At 35.4% G+C, this 13851-nt stretch overlaps 1 protein-coding gene across 1 annotated transcript in view; it reads left to right on the forward strand.

Moving 5' to 3' along the window:
- LOC107748304 (vinculin-like) overlaps nucleotides 1–12874 on the forward strand; it is a 38989-nt gene extending 26115 nt beyond the window's left edge. The window contains exons 11-22 of the mRNA XM_016563051.1: nucleotides 1295–1485; nucleotides 1640–1839; nucleotides 4900–5028; nucleotides 5113–5262; nucleotides 5346–5454; nucleotides 6434–6736; nucleotides 8074–8198; nucleotides 9711–9896; nucleotides 9977–10180; nucleotides 11585–11689; nucleotides 12223–12332; nucleotides 12546–12874. Coding sequence (XP_016418537.1) covers nucleotides 1295–1485; nucleotides 1640–1839; nucleotides 4900–5028; nucleotides 5113–5262; nucleotides 5346–5454; nucleotides 6434–6736; nucleotides 8074–8198; nucleotides 9711–9896; nucleotides 9977–10180; nucleotides 11585–11689; nucleotides 12223–12332; nucleotides 12546–12582 — 1849 coding nt within the window. The 3' untranslated portion in view covers nucleotides 12583–12874. The remainder of the gene's footprint in view (nucleotides 1–1294; nucleotides 1486–1639; nucleotides 1840–4899; nucleotides 5029–5112; nucleotides 5263–5345; nucleotides 5455–6433; nucleotides 6737–8073; nucleotides 8199–9710; nucleotides 9897–9976; nucleotides 10181–11584; nucleotides 11690–12222; nucleotides 12333–12545) is intronic.
- The last annotated feature ends 977 nt before the right edge of the window (nucleotides 12875–13851 follow it).

The following is a 13851-nucleotide window of genomic DNA, read 5'->3' on the forward strand; positions in this document are numbered from 1 at the left end:
TATTCAATATTTGTTGTTTTTTTTAGAAAAAATAATACTGACATTTACAATTAAGTATTTTTATTTATCAAAGATAATATTAAAAATATTTGTTTTAATATTTTAATAAAAAATATTGAAAATAGTTATTTCTATATTGTTTATTAAATATAATATTAAAATATTTACAGTTATTTTTTATCAAACAATAGTAAAAGTATGTGTAAATATTTAAATAAAATATAATGTAAAAAGAATTAGGTTGAAGTACTTTGTTTATCAAAGATAATATAAAAATATTTACATTTAAAAAGTTTTTTGGCAAAAATAATATTTTAAATATTTAATAAAATAATATTAAATATATTTAAGTATTTTTATCATAAATAATATTTAAACAATTGCTCAAGTATTGTTTATGATAATTATGTTAAAATATTAATTAATTTGTTTAACAGAAATAAGAAATATAATAAATAGTAGGCATCACCGGCAGCTGTTTGCGTTGAGCTTCACGCGTTTGCTCTTCACTGCTTTACCGCAGCATCAGACCGGTGAGTGTTTCATCTGACCCGCTTTATTCTCGCTTTGCTTCTGCTGCATCCGCTGTTGTTGTTGTGTGTTATAATAACAGGTGTGTGTGTGTGCGCCTGTGTGTGTGCTTGTGTGCGCGTTTGTGTGTGCATGTGTGTGTGTGTGCGTGTATGGGGTGTGATAACTGAACTTAACTCTGTGTGTGTGTGTGTGTGCGCGCATGTGTGTGTGCGTGCACATGCATCATAGAAGTAATATAATAATAATATTGCTGTCATGCATTTCCCAATTTAAATTAAATATTTAAATAATAATGTGTGTGTGTGTGTGTGTGTCTGTGTGTGTGCATGTGTGTGTGTGCGTGTATGGGGTGTGATAACTGAACTTAACTCTGTGTGTGTGTGTGCGCGCATGTGTGTGTGCGTGCATGTGTGTGTGCATGTGTGTTTGTGCGTGTATGGGGTGTGATAACTGAACTTAACTCATGTGTGTGTGCGTGTGCATGTGCGTGCATGTGTGCGTGCGTGTGCGCGTGTGAGTGCGCGTGTGAGTGCGTGTGTGTGTGCGCGCGTGTGTGTGTATACACATACAAATCTAGGATGGCTTTTTTTTATATATAAAAATAAAAGATTTTGCCTAGTCCTGCTTGGATGTGTCTTTAGTGGATCATGTGATCCAGAATAATGTAGTTTCAATTCTAAATGATCTAATACTAGATCTAATTGGATCAGTTCTAAATGATCTAAAATTAATGATCTCTCTCTCTGGTGTGTGTTTTTAGAGGTAAGGGCGACACTCCTGAGGCTCGAGCGCTAGCGAAGCAGATCGCCACAGCTCTGCAGAACCTCCAGTCCAAAACCAGCAAAGCGGTGGCCAACACTCGTCCGGCCAAAGCGGCCGTTCACCTGGAGGGGAAGATGGAGCAGGCGCAGAGATGGATCGACAACCCCTCGCTGGAGGACAGCGGTGTCGGTGCGGCTCTCCTCCTGCTCTCTCTCTCTCTCTCTCTTCTCACTCTCTGTCAGCGCTCCTCTTCACGTGTGTGTGTGTGTGTGTGTGTGTCTGTGTCTGTGTCTGTGTGTCTGTGTCTGTGTCTGTGTGTCTCTGTGTCTGTGTCTGTGTGTAGGTCAGGCTGCGATCCGCGGGCTTCTGGCCGAGGGCCGGCGTCTGGCCAATGCTCTGCCGGCGTCGCAGAGGCAGGATCTGCTGGGTAAGTGTGAGGAGGTGGAGCACCTGATGGGGCAGTTAGCCGAGCTGGCGGCCCGCGGGGAGGGAGACGGTCCTCAGACCCGCGCCATCGCTCAGCACCTGCAGGACACACTCAAGGTCAGACGATAGGTGATGGGGGTCATGTGACGTATGTGACCCTGGAGCACAAAAGCAGTCATAAGTAGCACAGGTATATTTGTAGCAATAGCCAACAATACATTATTTGGGTAAAAATGATCAATTTCTCTTTTATGCCAAAAATCATTAGGATATTAAGTAAAGATCATGTTCCATGAAGATATACCGTAAATATATCAAAACTTAATTTTTGATTAGTAATATGCAGTGCTAAGGACTTCATTTGGACAACTTTAAAGGTGATTACCTCTAAAAAGTATTAAATATAAAATTCATATAATTTAAAATTAAATGTAGAAACATATGTATATTAGTTTGTGAAATGAAAACTTTACATTTTTATTATAAATATTGTAGTATATATGTGACCCTGGAGCACAAAAGCAGTGTTAAGTCGCTGGGGTATATTTGTAGTAATAGCCAACAATACATTGTATGGGTCACAATTATTGATTTTTCTTTTATGCCAAAAATCATTAGGATATTAAGTATAGATCATGTTCCATGAAGATATTTTGTACATTTCCTACCGTAAATATATCAAAACTTAATTTTTGATTAGTAATATGCATTGCTAAGAACTTCATTTGGACAACTTTAAAGATGATTTTCTCAATATTTAGATTTTTTTGCACCCTCAGATTCCAGATTTTCAAATAGTTGTATCTCAGCCAAATATTGTCCTATCCTAACAAACATACATCAATGGAATCATTTATTCAGCTTTCATATGATGTATAAATCACAATTTCAAAAAATTGACCCTTATGACTGGTTTTGTGCTCCAGGGGTCACATATGTACACTCTTTTGCTTGCAATGATGAACTTCCTCCCGGTTCAGCCAGATCTTCAGAAACAACATTCAGAAATATTCTGACTTCACAACCATGAGCTCTTTAGCATATGACTGCTATCATTTACATATCAGCACATATTCAGTTTTTAATGACTTGACTTCCCTGGTAAATGTTAGTATGAACTATACCTGAGGTTAGTCAATCAGGACTATTTTAGTATTATTTATATACTGTTAAAGTATTTATTAATAATAAGCTTGAATACGCTCTTATTTTTCTAATTTTCTTTTACTTTTTTAATGTCTTTTAATTATTTTCTTTGTACTAACTTCTAATATTCTGTTTTTAATTAATAATAATAATAATTATTATTATTATTATTATAAATAATAGTTATTCTGTAATTAGTTTTTGTTTCTGTTTTAGTCATTTTAGTACTTCCACTTCAGCTTATTTTATTTCAGTTATTTGCCAAGGCAACATTTCTAATTTCCAGTTTTAAGGTTTTTTCTGTTTATGTTTGTTTTTCATGTTAAATATTTCATATTAAACCATGTATTTAGATTTTCATTACAGTTTTATTACACTTAACAAAAATAATAATATAATTCAGTTTTGTTTTTTTTGACATTTTAGTTTTGTAATTGTTATTTTTTTGTAATAATTTCTTCTAATAATTATTCTGTTTATAATTAACCGATAATTTTTATAAATAATAATTATTCTGTAATTTGTTTTGATTTTGGTTTTTAGTCATTTTAGTACTTCCACTTCAATTTATTTTATTTCAGTTATTTGCAAAGGCAACATTTCTCATTTCCAGTTTAATTTTTTAAATGTTTTTCATAATAAATATTTCATATTAATTTAAATATTTAGATTTTTATTTCAGTTTTATTTCACTTAACAAAATTATTTTAATAACAATAGTAATTCTGTTTTCTTTTCATATTAGTTTTGTAATTTTTGTAATTTGTTTTGATTTTTAGTAATTTTAGTACTTCCACTTCAATTTATTTTATTTCAGTTATTTGCAAAGGCAACATTTCTCATTTCCAGTTTAATTTTTTAAATGTTTTTCATAATAAATATTTCATATTAATTTAAATATTTAGATTTTTATTTCAGTTTTATTTCACTTAACAAAATTATTTTAATAACAATAGTAATTCTGTTTTCTTTTCATATTAGTTTTGTAATTTTTGTGCGCTTTTGTCATATTTTGTAATAACTTTCTTCTAATAATTATTGTTTATAATTATTATTATAAATTATAATTATTCTATAATTTGTATTGATTTCAGTTTCTGTAATTTTAGTACTTCCACTTCAACTTATTTTATTTCAGTTATATTTAAGTTTTCTTACAACTTAAATATAACTATTTAAAGTATTAAGTTTTTATTTCATATAAATATATTATATATAATTTTTATTTTATTTCATATTAAATTGAATATTTAGATTTTTTTTTATTTTGGTTTTATTTCCGTTAACAAAAAAAAAAAAAAGCAGAAAATTATCATGAAAAACTAAATTATGGTTAAGAAACCTTGACTAAATTTAAAATGGACTTCTTTAATGTACATGCAAATACACAACTATCTCTATTTATTTAAACAAATGCGATAAATGCATGCATGAAACAAATAAGTGCACACAAACTTAGGGTTATATTTAATATCACACATGCACAATGATACAGTAAAGCACTCCACCTGCTGGTGAGTGAATCATGTTAGATAAATGCATTACCTTTAAAATGTTTGAGGTCAGCAAGAAATTAATAATTTTATTCATCAAGGATGCATTAAATTGATCAAAGTGACAGTAAAGACATTTATAATGTTGTAAAAGATTTCAATTTCAAATAAATGCTGTTCTTCTGAATCATCTGTGAATCCTAAAAAATTTAATGTATCACAGTTTCCATTAAATATTGTGCAGCACAACTGGTTTCAACATTGATAATAATCAGAAATGTTTCTTGAACATCAATCAGCATATTAGAATGATTTCTGAAGATCATGTGACACTGAAGACTGGAGTAATGATGCTGAAAATTCAGCTGCGTATCACAGAAATAAATTACATTCTAACAGATATTCACATAGAAAACAGTTATTTTAAATTGTAATAATATTTCACAATTTTACTGTATTTTTGATCAAATAAATGCAGCCTTGGTGAGCAGATGAGACTTCCTTCCAAAACAAACATGTGTTTGTGTGTTTGTGGCAGGAGCTGAAGGGTAAGATGCAGGAAGCCATGACTCAGGAGGTGTCTGATATCTTCAGTGACACGACTACGCCGGTCAAACTGCTGGCGGTGGCAGCCACGGCTCCTCCAGACGCGCCCAACAGAGAGAAGGTGCCACACACACACACACACACACACACACTGATGCTGGAGCGTACCGTGTTCCTCTGTGATTGATCATGTGTGTGTGATCAGGTGTTCGAGGAGCGGGCCGCAAACTTTGAGAATCACGCGGGTCGTCTGGGAGCCACGGCGGAGAAAGCGGCCGCAGTCGGCACGGCCAACAAGAGCACGGTGGAGGGAATCCAGACGGCCGTCAAATCAGCCCGAGATCTGACGCCTCAGGTAACAAACACCAGCCACACACCACTGAAGCGCAGTCAAAGCTGACTGTACTTGTGTGACTTTAATCTGTTTTTTATCTTCAGGTCGTCTCTGCAGCTCGGATCCTCCTGAAGAATCCTGGAAACCAGGCAGCTTATGAACACTTTGAGACCATGAAGAATCAGTGGATCGACAATGTCGAGAAAATGACGGGTGACAAATTTGAACTGTGACATCAGCTCTATCGATCTGATGTTAATATTTTATTTATGTTTTATTTTTATTTTAGGTAGTTCTATTTTTATTTCATTTTACATTTTTGTTATTTAGACAGGATGCTATCTATCGATCTATGTAGTGCATTTATTTTTACTTATTGAATTTTAATTAATATTTGCTTTTCATTTAATATTATTTTATTTTATATTGTTTTATTTTTAATCTATTTATTTAAAATCTCATGTTTTTTTAAAAGATGTATTTATTGTCATCGATTTATCGCTTATATTTTATGTATTTATTTAATTTATTTGATATTTAATTTTTTTATTTCATACCGTTTTATTTTTTATTTTATTTTACATATTTTTTAAGTTTATTTAATATTTTTATTTCATTTCATTTTAAGTAAATATCTTTTTATGCCAGACAGGATGCTATCTATTGATCTATGTAATGTATTTATTTTTACTTATTTAATTTTAATTCAGATTTTATTGTTTTATTTTTTACTTTACTTTTTTTTTTTTATTAATTAATTAATTTTTTTATTTAATTTTGTTATTTTCAGTAAATATATTTTTATGTCAGACAGGATCTAATGTATTTATTTAATTTGTATATTGCTTTATTTTTTTGTTTTGTTTTATTTAACATTTTATTTTTTAATATTTTACTTTATTTTATTGTCAGTAATTATCAGACCGGGTGCCAGCAGTACTTGATCCACAAATAGTTATTTTACCCAGAAAACTAGCAAAGAGCGAAGAAAAAATTAGTTACAGTATTTGACAAAGATCAAAACAAATTAGAAAACATTAATGTGGAAAAAAATACAGTAAAAATAGGTTGAAATCACAATGTTTGTCTGAGTAGTTCTGTCTGAATAGGGACAATGTTTACTGTTGTTTCCAATTTTCAGAAATCATCTACAGTACAATGAACAAATCCCGACTCTCTCTCTGTCTCTCAGGTCTGGTGGATGAAGCGATCGACACCAGGTCTCTGCTGGATGCATCAGAAGAAGCCATTAAGAAAGATCTGGACAAGTGTCAGGTAGCTATGGCCAATCACCAGCCTCAGATGCTGGTCGCCGGGGCAACCAGCATCGCCCGGCGAGCCAATCGGATCCTGCTGGTGGCGAAGCGAGAGGTGGAGAACTCCGAGGACCCCAAGTTCAGAGAGACCGTGAAAGCGGCGTCTGATGAGCTCAGCAGAACCATCTCACCGATGGTCATGGACGCCAAAGCCGTGGCCGCCAACATACAGGACCACGGTGAGACACACAGAAAGACGTTAGCTGCATAGCAACACCCTAGCAACCATCCACAGTACCCAGCATCATGAGATTTTTTTTTTTTTTCTTTTTAAATCTAGTGCACGTCTAAAGATCTGGGTGAAGAGTGGTTGGTTGAAAGTAGAGCTGCACATTATGGGGAAAATATCTAATTGTGATTTTTCTGATTAAAAATCGTGTTTTCAATTTAAAATATTGAACTTTACAAGTTGGCCAAAACTTTAGTGATTTATAAATAAATATTAAAGTATATAAAAGTATTATTATTTTTTAATTAAATTATTATTATTTATTATTATTACTAGTACTACTTAATAAAAATATTAAACAAAATAATAACTATTACTATTGCAATATTTCACTGCTATGCTTGTTTATATGACATGATTTAACCAAAAATGTTGTGATTTATTATAAATATGGCAATACAATTATCAATAATAATAATTAGTAGTAGTAGTAATAGTTGTAGTAGTATTTCTAAATAAATTTCTTCTTGATTACATGATTGTACATGATTGTAGGGATTCATAATTTGGCCAACAATTTTGTGATTTATATATTAGCATGATTATAAAATTATTATTATTATTATTATTATTATTATTATTATTACTACATAAAATATTAAACAAAATGTTTAATGCATGTTTTTAGAGCTTCTCAATTTGGCCCCAAAAAATTTTGATTTATATATAAATATGACTATAAAATTATCTTGTGTTATTGTTGTTGTTGTTTAATATTACAAATATTATGCAAAATAAGTAATACTGCTTTTGTAATATTTCACTGCTGTGCATGTTTTTAGGGCTTCACAATTTGGCAAAAATGTGGTTTATAAAAAAATAATAAAAATATTATTATAATATTTTCATCCACTATAAAAAATATTATTACTACTAAATAAAAATATTAAACAAAATAAAAATAACAGGTTTTTTTATATTTCTCTGTAAAAGAAATAAAATAGTAATTAGGAAAAAAATAACATAATCTTTTTTTTACAGTATAACACTAATGTTTATGATTTTCTTAATTTCTTAATTTTTAATCGTTAAACCAACAAGTCTCATTACAAGTTTGGAAAGATGATTGGTGCATGTTGTTTTCTCAATGCATGTGAAAGCGACCCAACTGTAACAGTTCATGTGGAGCAGCATTTACTGCAAAGTGAGATGCTAAAACCATCTGATCATGAGCTGCTCACGTGTAAATCAACACAGTGCTGTGCTTCACTTTGAAACACATCAGATATATTGATTTAATTCACTCACAGCCTTAGTTGAACCTATGACCATTGTCTTCCTGGACAGGCCTTCAGAGGGGCTTCCTGGACTCGGGTTATAAGATCCTGGGTGCCGTGGCTAAAGTGCGGGAGGTGTTCCAGCCGCAGGAGCCAGACTTCCCTCCTCCACCTCCAGACCTGGAGAACCTGCAGGTCAGATTCACCGCAGACGCCTGTAGCTGCACGCATTTACTGCACCAGCATGGTTTTAAAGGGGATATCGGATCCCCATTTTACACAAGTTGATATGATTCTTTGGGGTCTTAATGAAAAGTCTATAACATGCTTTGGTTAAAATGTCTCAATGGTAGTGTAAAACAACACCCTTTTTACCCTGTCAAAATCAGCTCTGTTCACAGTGACCCGTTTCGGTGCATGTCCCTTTAAATGCTAATGAGCTCTGCTGACCCCGCCCCTCTGTTCCGTGGAGTGATGAGCCATTCTCATGAGACTGTAAACTTTAGCCACATTCAGCGTGAAACTTGCTAATTAGCACATTATTAGGAAAAGCGATTTGCAAATAAAAAAAAACGTATACTCACTTCTTCTGTAGGTGAGGCTGGATCACGAATGATTCGTGCGAACATAGACGCATTTAGACAGATCGGGGGCGCATTCCCTTCAAAAACAAAAAAGTAATGTTAATACACTGCGTCTTCAGCGGCTCAGATGCCGGGAGTAAATGACGACTGCTATGTTTATTATTACATCCAACAACTAAACACCTCAATCGCTTAGGAGCCATTCTTGTCCACACCTGCTCCGGCGTCCAAACAATGGCGGACTGTTAACGGCTCACTCAGGGCGGGTCTGTGATAAAACGCCAGTGTCAATCAACAATCGTGGGAGGGGCCTGGGTCTGTGTGACGTCACTCTGCCAAGAATCTGTGAATGGCTTGATCTGAGAAAGAGCTTATTATTTATGAGGATTTAAAAAAAAGCACTGGGTGGATTTTTAACCTTATAGGGTGGTTGTGTACACACACTGCCAACACACATTTACAGTGGGTAAAATAAGTATTGAACACATTCGATTTTATTACACGTAACTTAAAGGTGCACTAAGCGAGTTTTGCCAAACGGTGTTGATATTTGAAATATATATATATATATCTGCCATCTCTCTCTATCTGTAGTCGATCTGCTAATATCCGTCCTGTGCACTCAAATTGAGCGCTCTCTTCTCTCTATCATTACAAGACATGCCCCCTTACTGCTGATTGGCTACAAGTGTGTTTTGGGACTCGGTCCGCTTATCTGCCATCTCTCTCTATCTGTAGTCGATGTGCTAATATCCGTCCTGTGCACTCAAATTGAGCGCTCTCTTCTCTCTATCATTACAAGACATGCCCCCTTACTGCTGATTGGCTACAAGTGTGTTTTGGGACTCGGTCCGACACAGTGGACATAAGCGTTTTTCAAAAATCGCTTAGTGTACCTTTAATTTCTGAACTTATTTGTTTTGTTTTATTTGTATGTATGGATTAGTTGGGTTGTTACCGACATCTGGTGAAAATCTCAACAGCACCTTTAGAAATATATTTACTGAGAAAAATGGCGATGTGTTCAATACTTATTTTACCCGCTGTATGTTCAAACACCATGTAAAAGTGAATTTTGCATCTGATGCACCCCTTTAAACACCCAATACTGCTTCTCCTTCAGATCAGCGACACCGCCGCTCCTCCCAAACCGCCCCTGCCGGAGGGTGAGGTGCCTCCTCCCAGACCTCCGCCGCCGGAGGAGAAGGACGAAGAGTTCCCGGAGCAGCAGGCCGGAGAGATGGTCAGCGAGCCCATGATGGTGGCCGCGAGGCAGCTGCACGACGAGGCCCGCAAGTGGTCCAGCAAGGTGAGTCTGGTCGAGTCTGCCGGTTGGGTTTGGGTTGGTTTGCGCTGACGAGCGGGATCTTAAACAATGGTTTCTTGCAGGGTAATGACATCATCGGAGCCGCCAAGCGCATGGCTCTGCTGATGGCCGAGATGTCTCGACTGGTCCGGGGTGTCAGCGGGAATAAGAGGGCGCTCATCCAGTGCGCCAAAGACATCGCCAAAGCCTCAGATGAGGTCACGCTCCTCGCCAAAGAGGTCGCCAAACAGTGCACAGACAAACGCATACGAACCAACTTACTGCAGGTAAGAAGAGCAAAGCGTTGGTTAAGATGAAGTCCATAACAGCTGATGTGTTTGGGGTTTGAGATTTATTTTATTTTATTTTATTATATTTATTATAAAAAAATAGTAGGCTAAATCGTGTGCACGATTTATTTATTTTTTCTTGAATGTTATGTGCGGGGCTCCGTAATTTTATGTTATTTTATTTTATTTATTCAGTAGTTATCTTTGTTAGACGAGATGCCAGCAGTACTTGATCCACTTTTTTTTTTTTTTAAAGCTAGCAAAAAAACCTCAAAAGCAAACCAAACTGAGACCAGATAGAAGATATTGGAATAAATTGTTTCATTTTGCTGTTATTTTTTAGTACTGCATTATTTGGGGAAAAAATTCAAACTGATTTTTCTTATGAAAATGGAGATTGCAGTTGCTGTATAAAATTCAATAATAATAAAAACCCTCTAGTTTGCTGCGTTTGTTTGCAGGGCTGCAAAATTTGACACAAAATTTAGTTTATATATATATATATATACTGTAATTTTACAGTTGCACTATTAAATAAAATTAATATTATTAACTATATTATTGTTATTGTTTTTATTATGATGATTATTATTACTAAAATTATAAAATTATACTATTGTAATATTTCACTGTAAAATTAAAAAAATCTGAAAAATAATACATTATGAATCATTTTAATTTTTACAGTACAAGAGTACAACTGTAAAATTGCAATGATTTCTTCATTTACAAACGTTAAACCATGCTAGCTTTTGGGGGATTCCTTAAAGTCACTCTTGTGAATCTATTCCCCAAAAAGATTTGTTCACTGAGTCGTTTAGTGTTTCTTTTGGTGGCATTTTTGCACCCCTTTCAACAAGATTCACATCAGTTCATTCAGAATCAGATGCCTCGTTCAGTCTCAAAACATGGATTCATTCATGAAGCCGATGCATTTGTTCGATAGGTCCAACCAATGATAGGCTGTGAAGGAGCATGTGTTCAAATGCAGTTTTCTTGTATTTATTTCCTGTACACCCCTTTCAACAAGATTCACATCAGTTCATTCAGAATCAGATGCCTCGTTCAGTCTCGTGAAGCAGATGCATTTGTTCGATAGGTCCAACCAATGATAGGCTGTGAAGGAGCATGTGTTCAAATGCAGTTTTCTTGTATTTATTTCCTGTTTTTTAGTGAACGAAAAATGAGATGCATGCTTGAAAATGAGTGAGAATGCTGACTTGTCACTACTATAACAGGTAAAATGGTCCAAACACAACTTTTTGGACTAGGGACAGTGTAGTGGATGCAAAGACAACTGGTTATATTTCTACTTTTTGACTGTTCCTGTAAAAATGACTCTTGAGTGTGAAAACACCCATTTTGAAGGACGTTTTCATGTGTTTGTGTGTCTTTCTGCAGGTGTGTGAGAGGATTCCCACCATCAGCACACAGCTGAAGATCCTCTCCACGGTCAAGGCCACCATGTTGGGACGCACCAACATCAGCGAGGAGGAATCCGAGCAGGTCAGATCTCGCCTCCGCTCCTTTCTAAACCCTATTTTTAGATGAAACCAGTCTAAATGTGCGCTGGTTCTCTTGCAGGCCACAGAGATGCTGGTCCATAACGCTCATCAGCCTCTTTGAATGTATTATTAAATGCCACAAGCTAATATTTTGCCTTCACAAATGAAACGCATGCACAGATTTTGGATTATAAAATCCTCATGATGTGCTTTTTGATGCAAAGTGTTCATCGTGCTGCAAAGACAACTGGTTATATTTCTACTTTTTGACTGTTCCTGTAAAAATGACTCTTGAGTGTGAAAACACCCATTTTGAAGGACGTTTTCATGTGTTTGTGTGTCTTTCTGCAGGTGTGTGAGAGGATTCCCACCATCAGCACACAGCTGAAGATCCTCTCCACGGTCAAGGCCACCATGTTGGGACGCACCAACATCAGCGAGGAGGAATCCGAGCAGGTCAGATCTCGCCTCCGCTCCTTTCTAAACCCTATTTTTAGATGAAACCAGTCTAAATGTGCGCTGGTTCTCTTGCAGGCCACAGAGATGCTGGTCCATAACGCTCAGAACCTGATGCAGTCGGTGAAGGAGACGGTGAGAGAAGCCGAGGCCGCCTCCATCAAGATCCGCACTGACGCCGGGTTCACCCTGCGCAAACGGTGTGGATTCGTTCAAACGTTCATTCAGGGAAGATGCTGCAAACTCAAGTACTGAAATGAAGAGGGAATCAAACCTGCGACCTGGTGCTTCCTGTCCTGTTACACACACACACATACTCACACACTTACTCACTCACTCATACACACACACACACTCACTCACTCACTCACTATCAAGATCCGCATGGACGCCGGGTTCACCCTGCGCTGGGTCCGCAAGACGCCCTGGTACCAGTGAGGCAGGAGCCGGCGCGATATCCCAGCATGCACTGGGGGGCGCATTGCAGTCCAGGTCCTAAATGTCAACGCAGACGTGTCGTTCACATCTGGACTCAACTATTCCGTATCAAAACTGTTGTTCTTGAATGTCGATGAGTGTCAAAGAAGGGACGTAAACTTGCTCGATTGCTTTTCTAATGATTTATTTTGTTTTGATGGATCCCAGTTTAATATTTTTTTAAAGGGGAAAGTGCTGTTTTTTCAGAAAGGTCATATCTTAATTTTTTTTTTTTTTTTACAGAAACTGAAGCTGTTCTCACTCACTCACTCACTCACTCACTCACTCACTCACTCACTCACTCACTCACTCACTCACTCACTCACTCACTCACTCACTCACTCACTCACTCACTCACTCACTCACTCACTCACTCACTCACTCACTCACTCACTCACACACACACACACACACACACACTGCCGTCCTCGTATTTCCACTAAGACATCACTGTGCTCCATACACTACTACAGAAAGCACACTCAAGTATATTTATATGAGTGAGAATCAGCTCTTTGCTTATATATGCCTTTTCTATCGCTTTGGAGACCAGCAGTTTAATGTAAATAATGTGTTCATCTTTAAAGACAGCCTGTAAGACCTGATGTGCCTTGTCATAATAAAAGAACTAATTATCAACTCAATCAGATGGGTCGGACTATATTTGTTGGCATTTCTTTAAATGGTCAATGAATATGCATTATATATTGCTTTAAAGGTCATGCAAATGAGATTGGCCTTCTAAATATAAAGCTATTTATTCAGCATTAATGTACATATTATTTCTGTTGTCACTGACACTCAAGTCCATTTATGGCACTTTTTACCACAGTTAACCCTCTATGACATTCATTATGTTCTAACAATTAACTGTTTTTGATCAATTACAATATTTATTGACATACAACATCCCCAGTTAGAGTTAAAAAGTGATAAAAAAAAAAAAAAAAGAATAATTAGGGGAAATATCTATTTTTTATCTATATTTAAATGTCTGTTTTATTAAAAATAATATTTTTATTAAATAGTATTAATTTATCTAGTTTATTTTTGAAGTTAAATATTTACACTATACAAATGGAACTCTTACAATCTCTCAATTCTTTTTTATAATTTCATATTGGAAATAAAATCTGAGCTCATCCTTACTATTACTTGTGTTATCTGATTTTTATTTTTAGAAATCTTGTAAAACTCTTAAGTCTAAAGATGCTGGATGGAATAAAGAAG

This window comes from Sinocyclocheilus rhinocerous, unplaced genomic scaffold, assembly GCF_001515625.1.
Source record: "Sinocyclocheilus rhinocerous isolate Xijiao unplaced genomic scaffold, SAMN03320098_v1.1 scaffold522, whole genome shotgun sequence".
NCBI classification, from domain to species: domain Eukaryota; kingdom Metazoa; phylum Chordata; class Actinopteri; order Cypriniformes; family Cyprinidae; genus Sinocyclocheilus; species Sinocyclocheilus rhinocerous.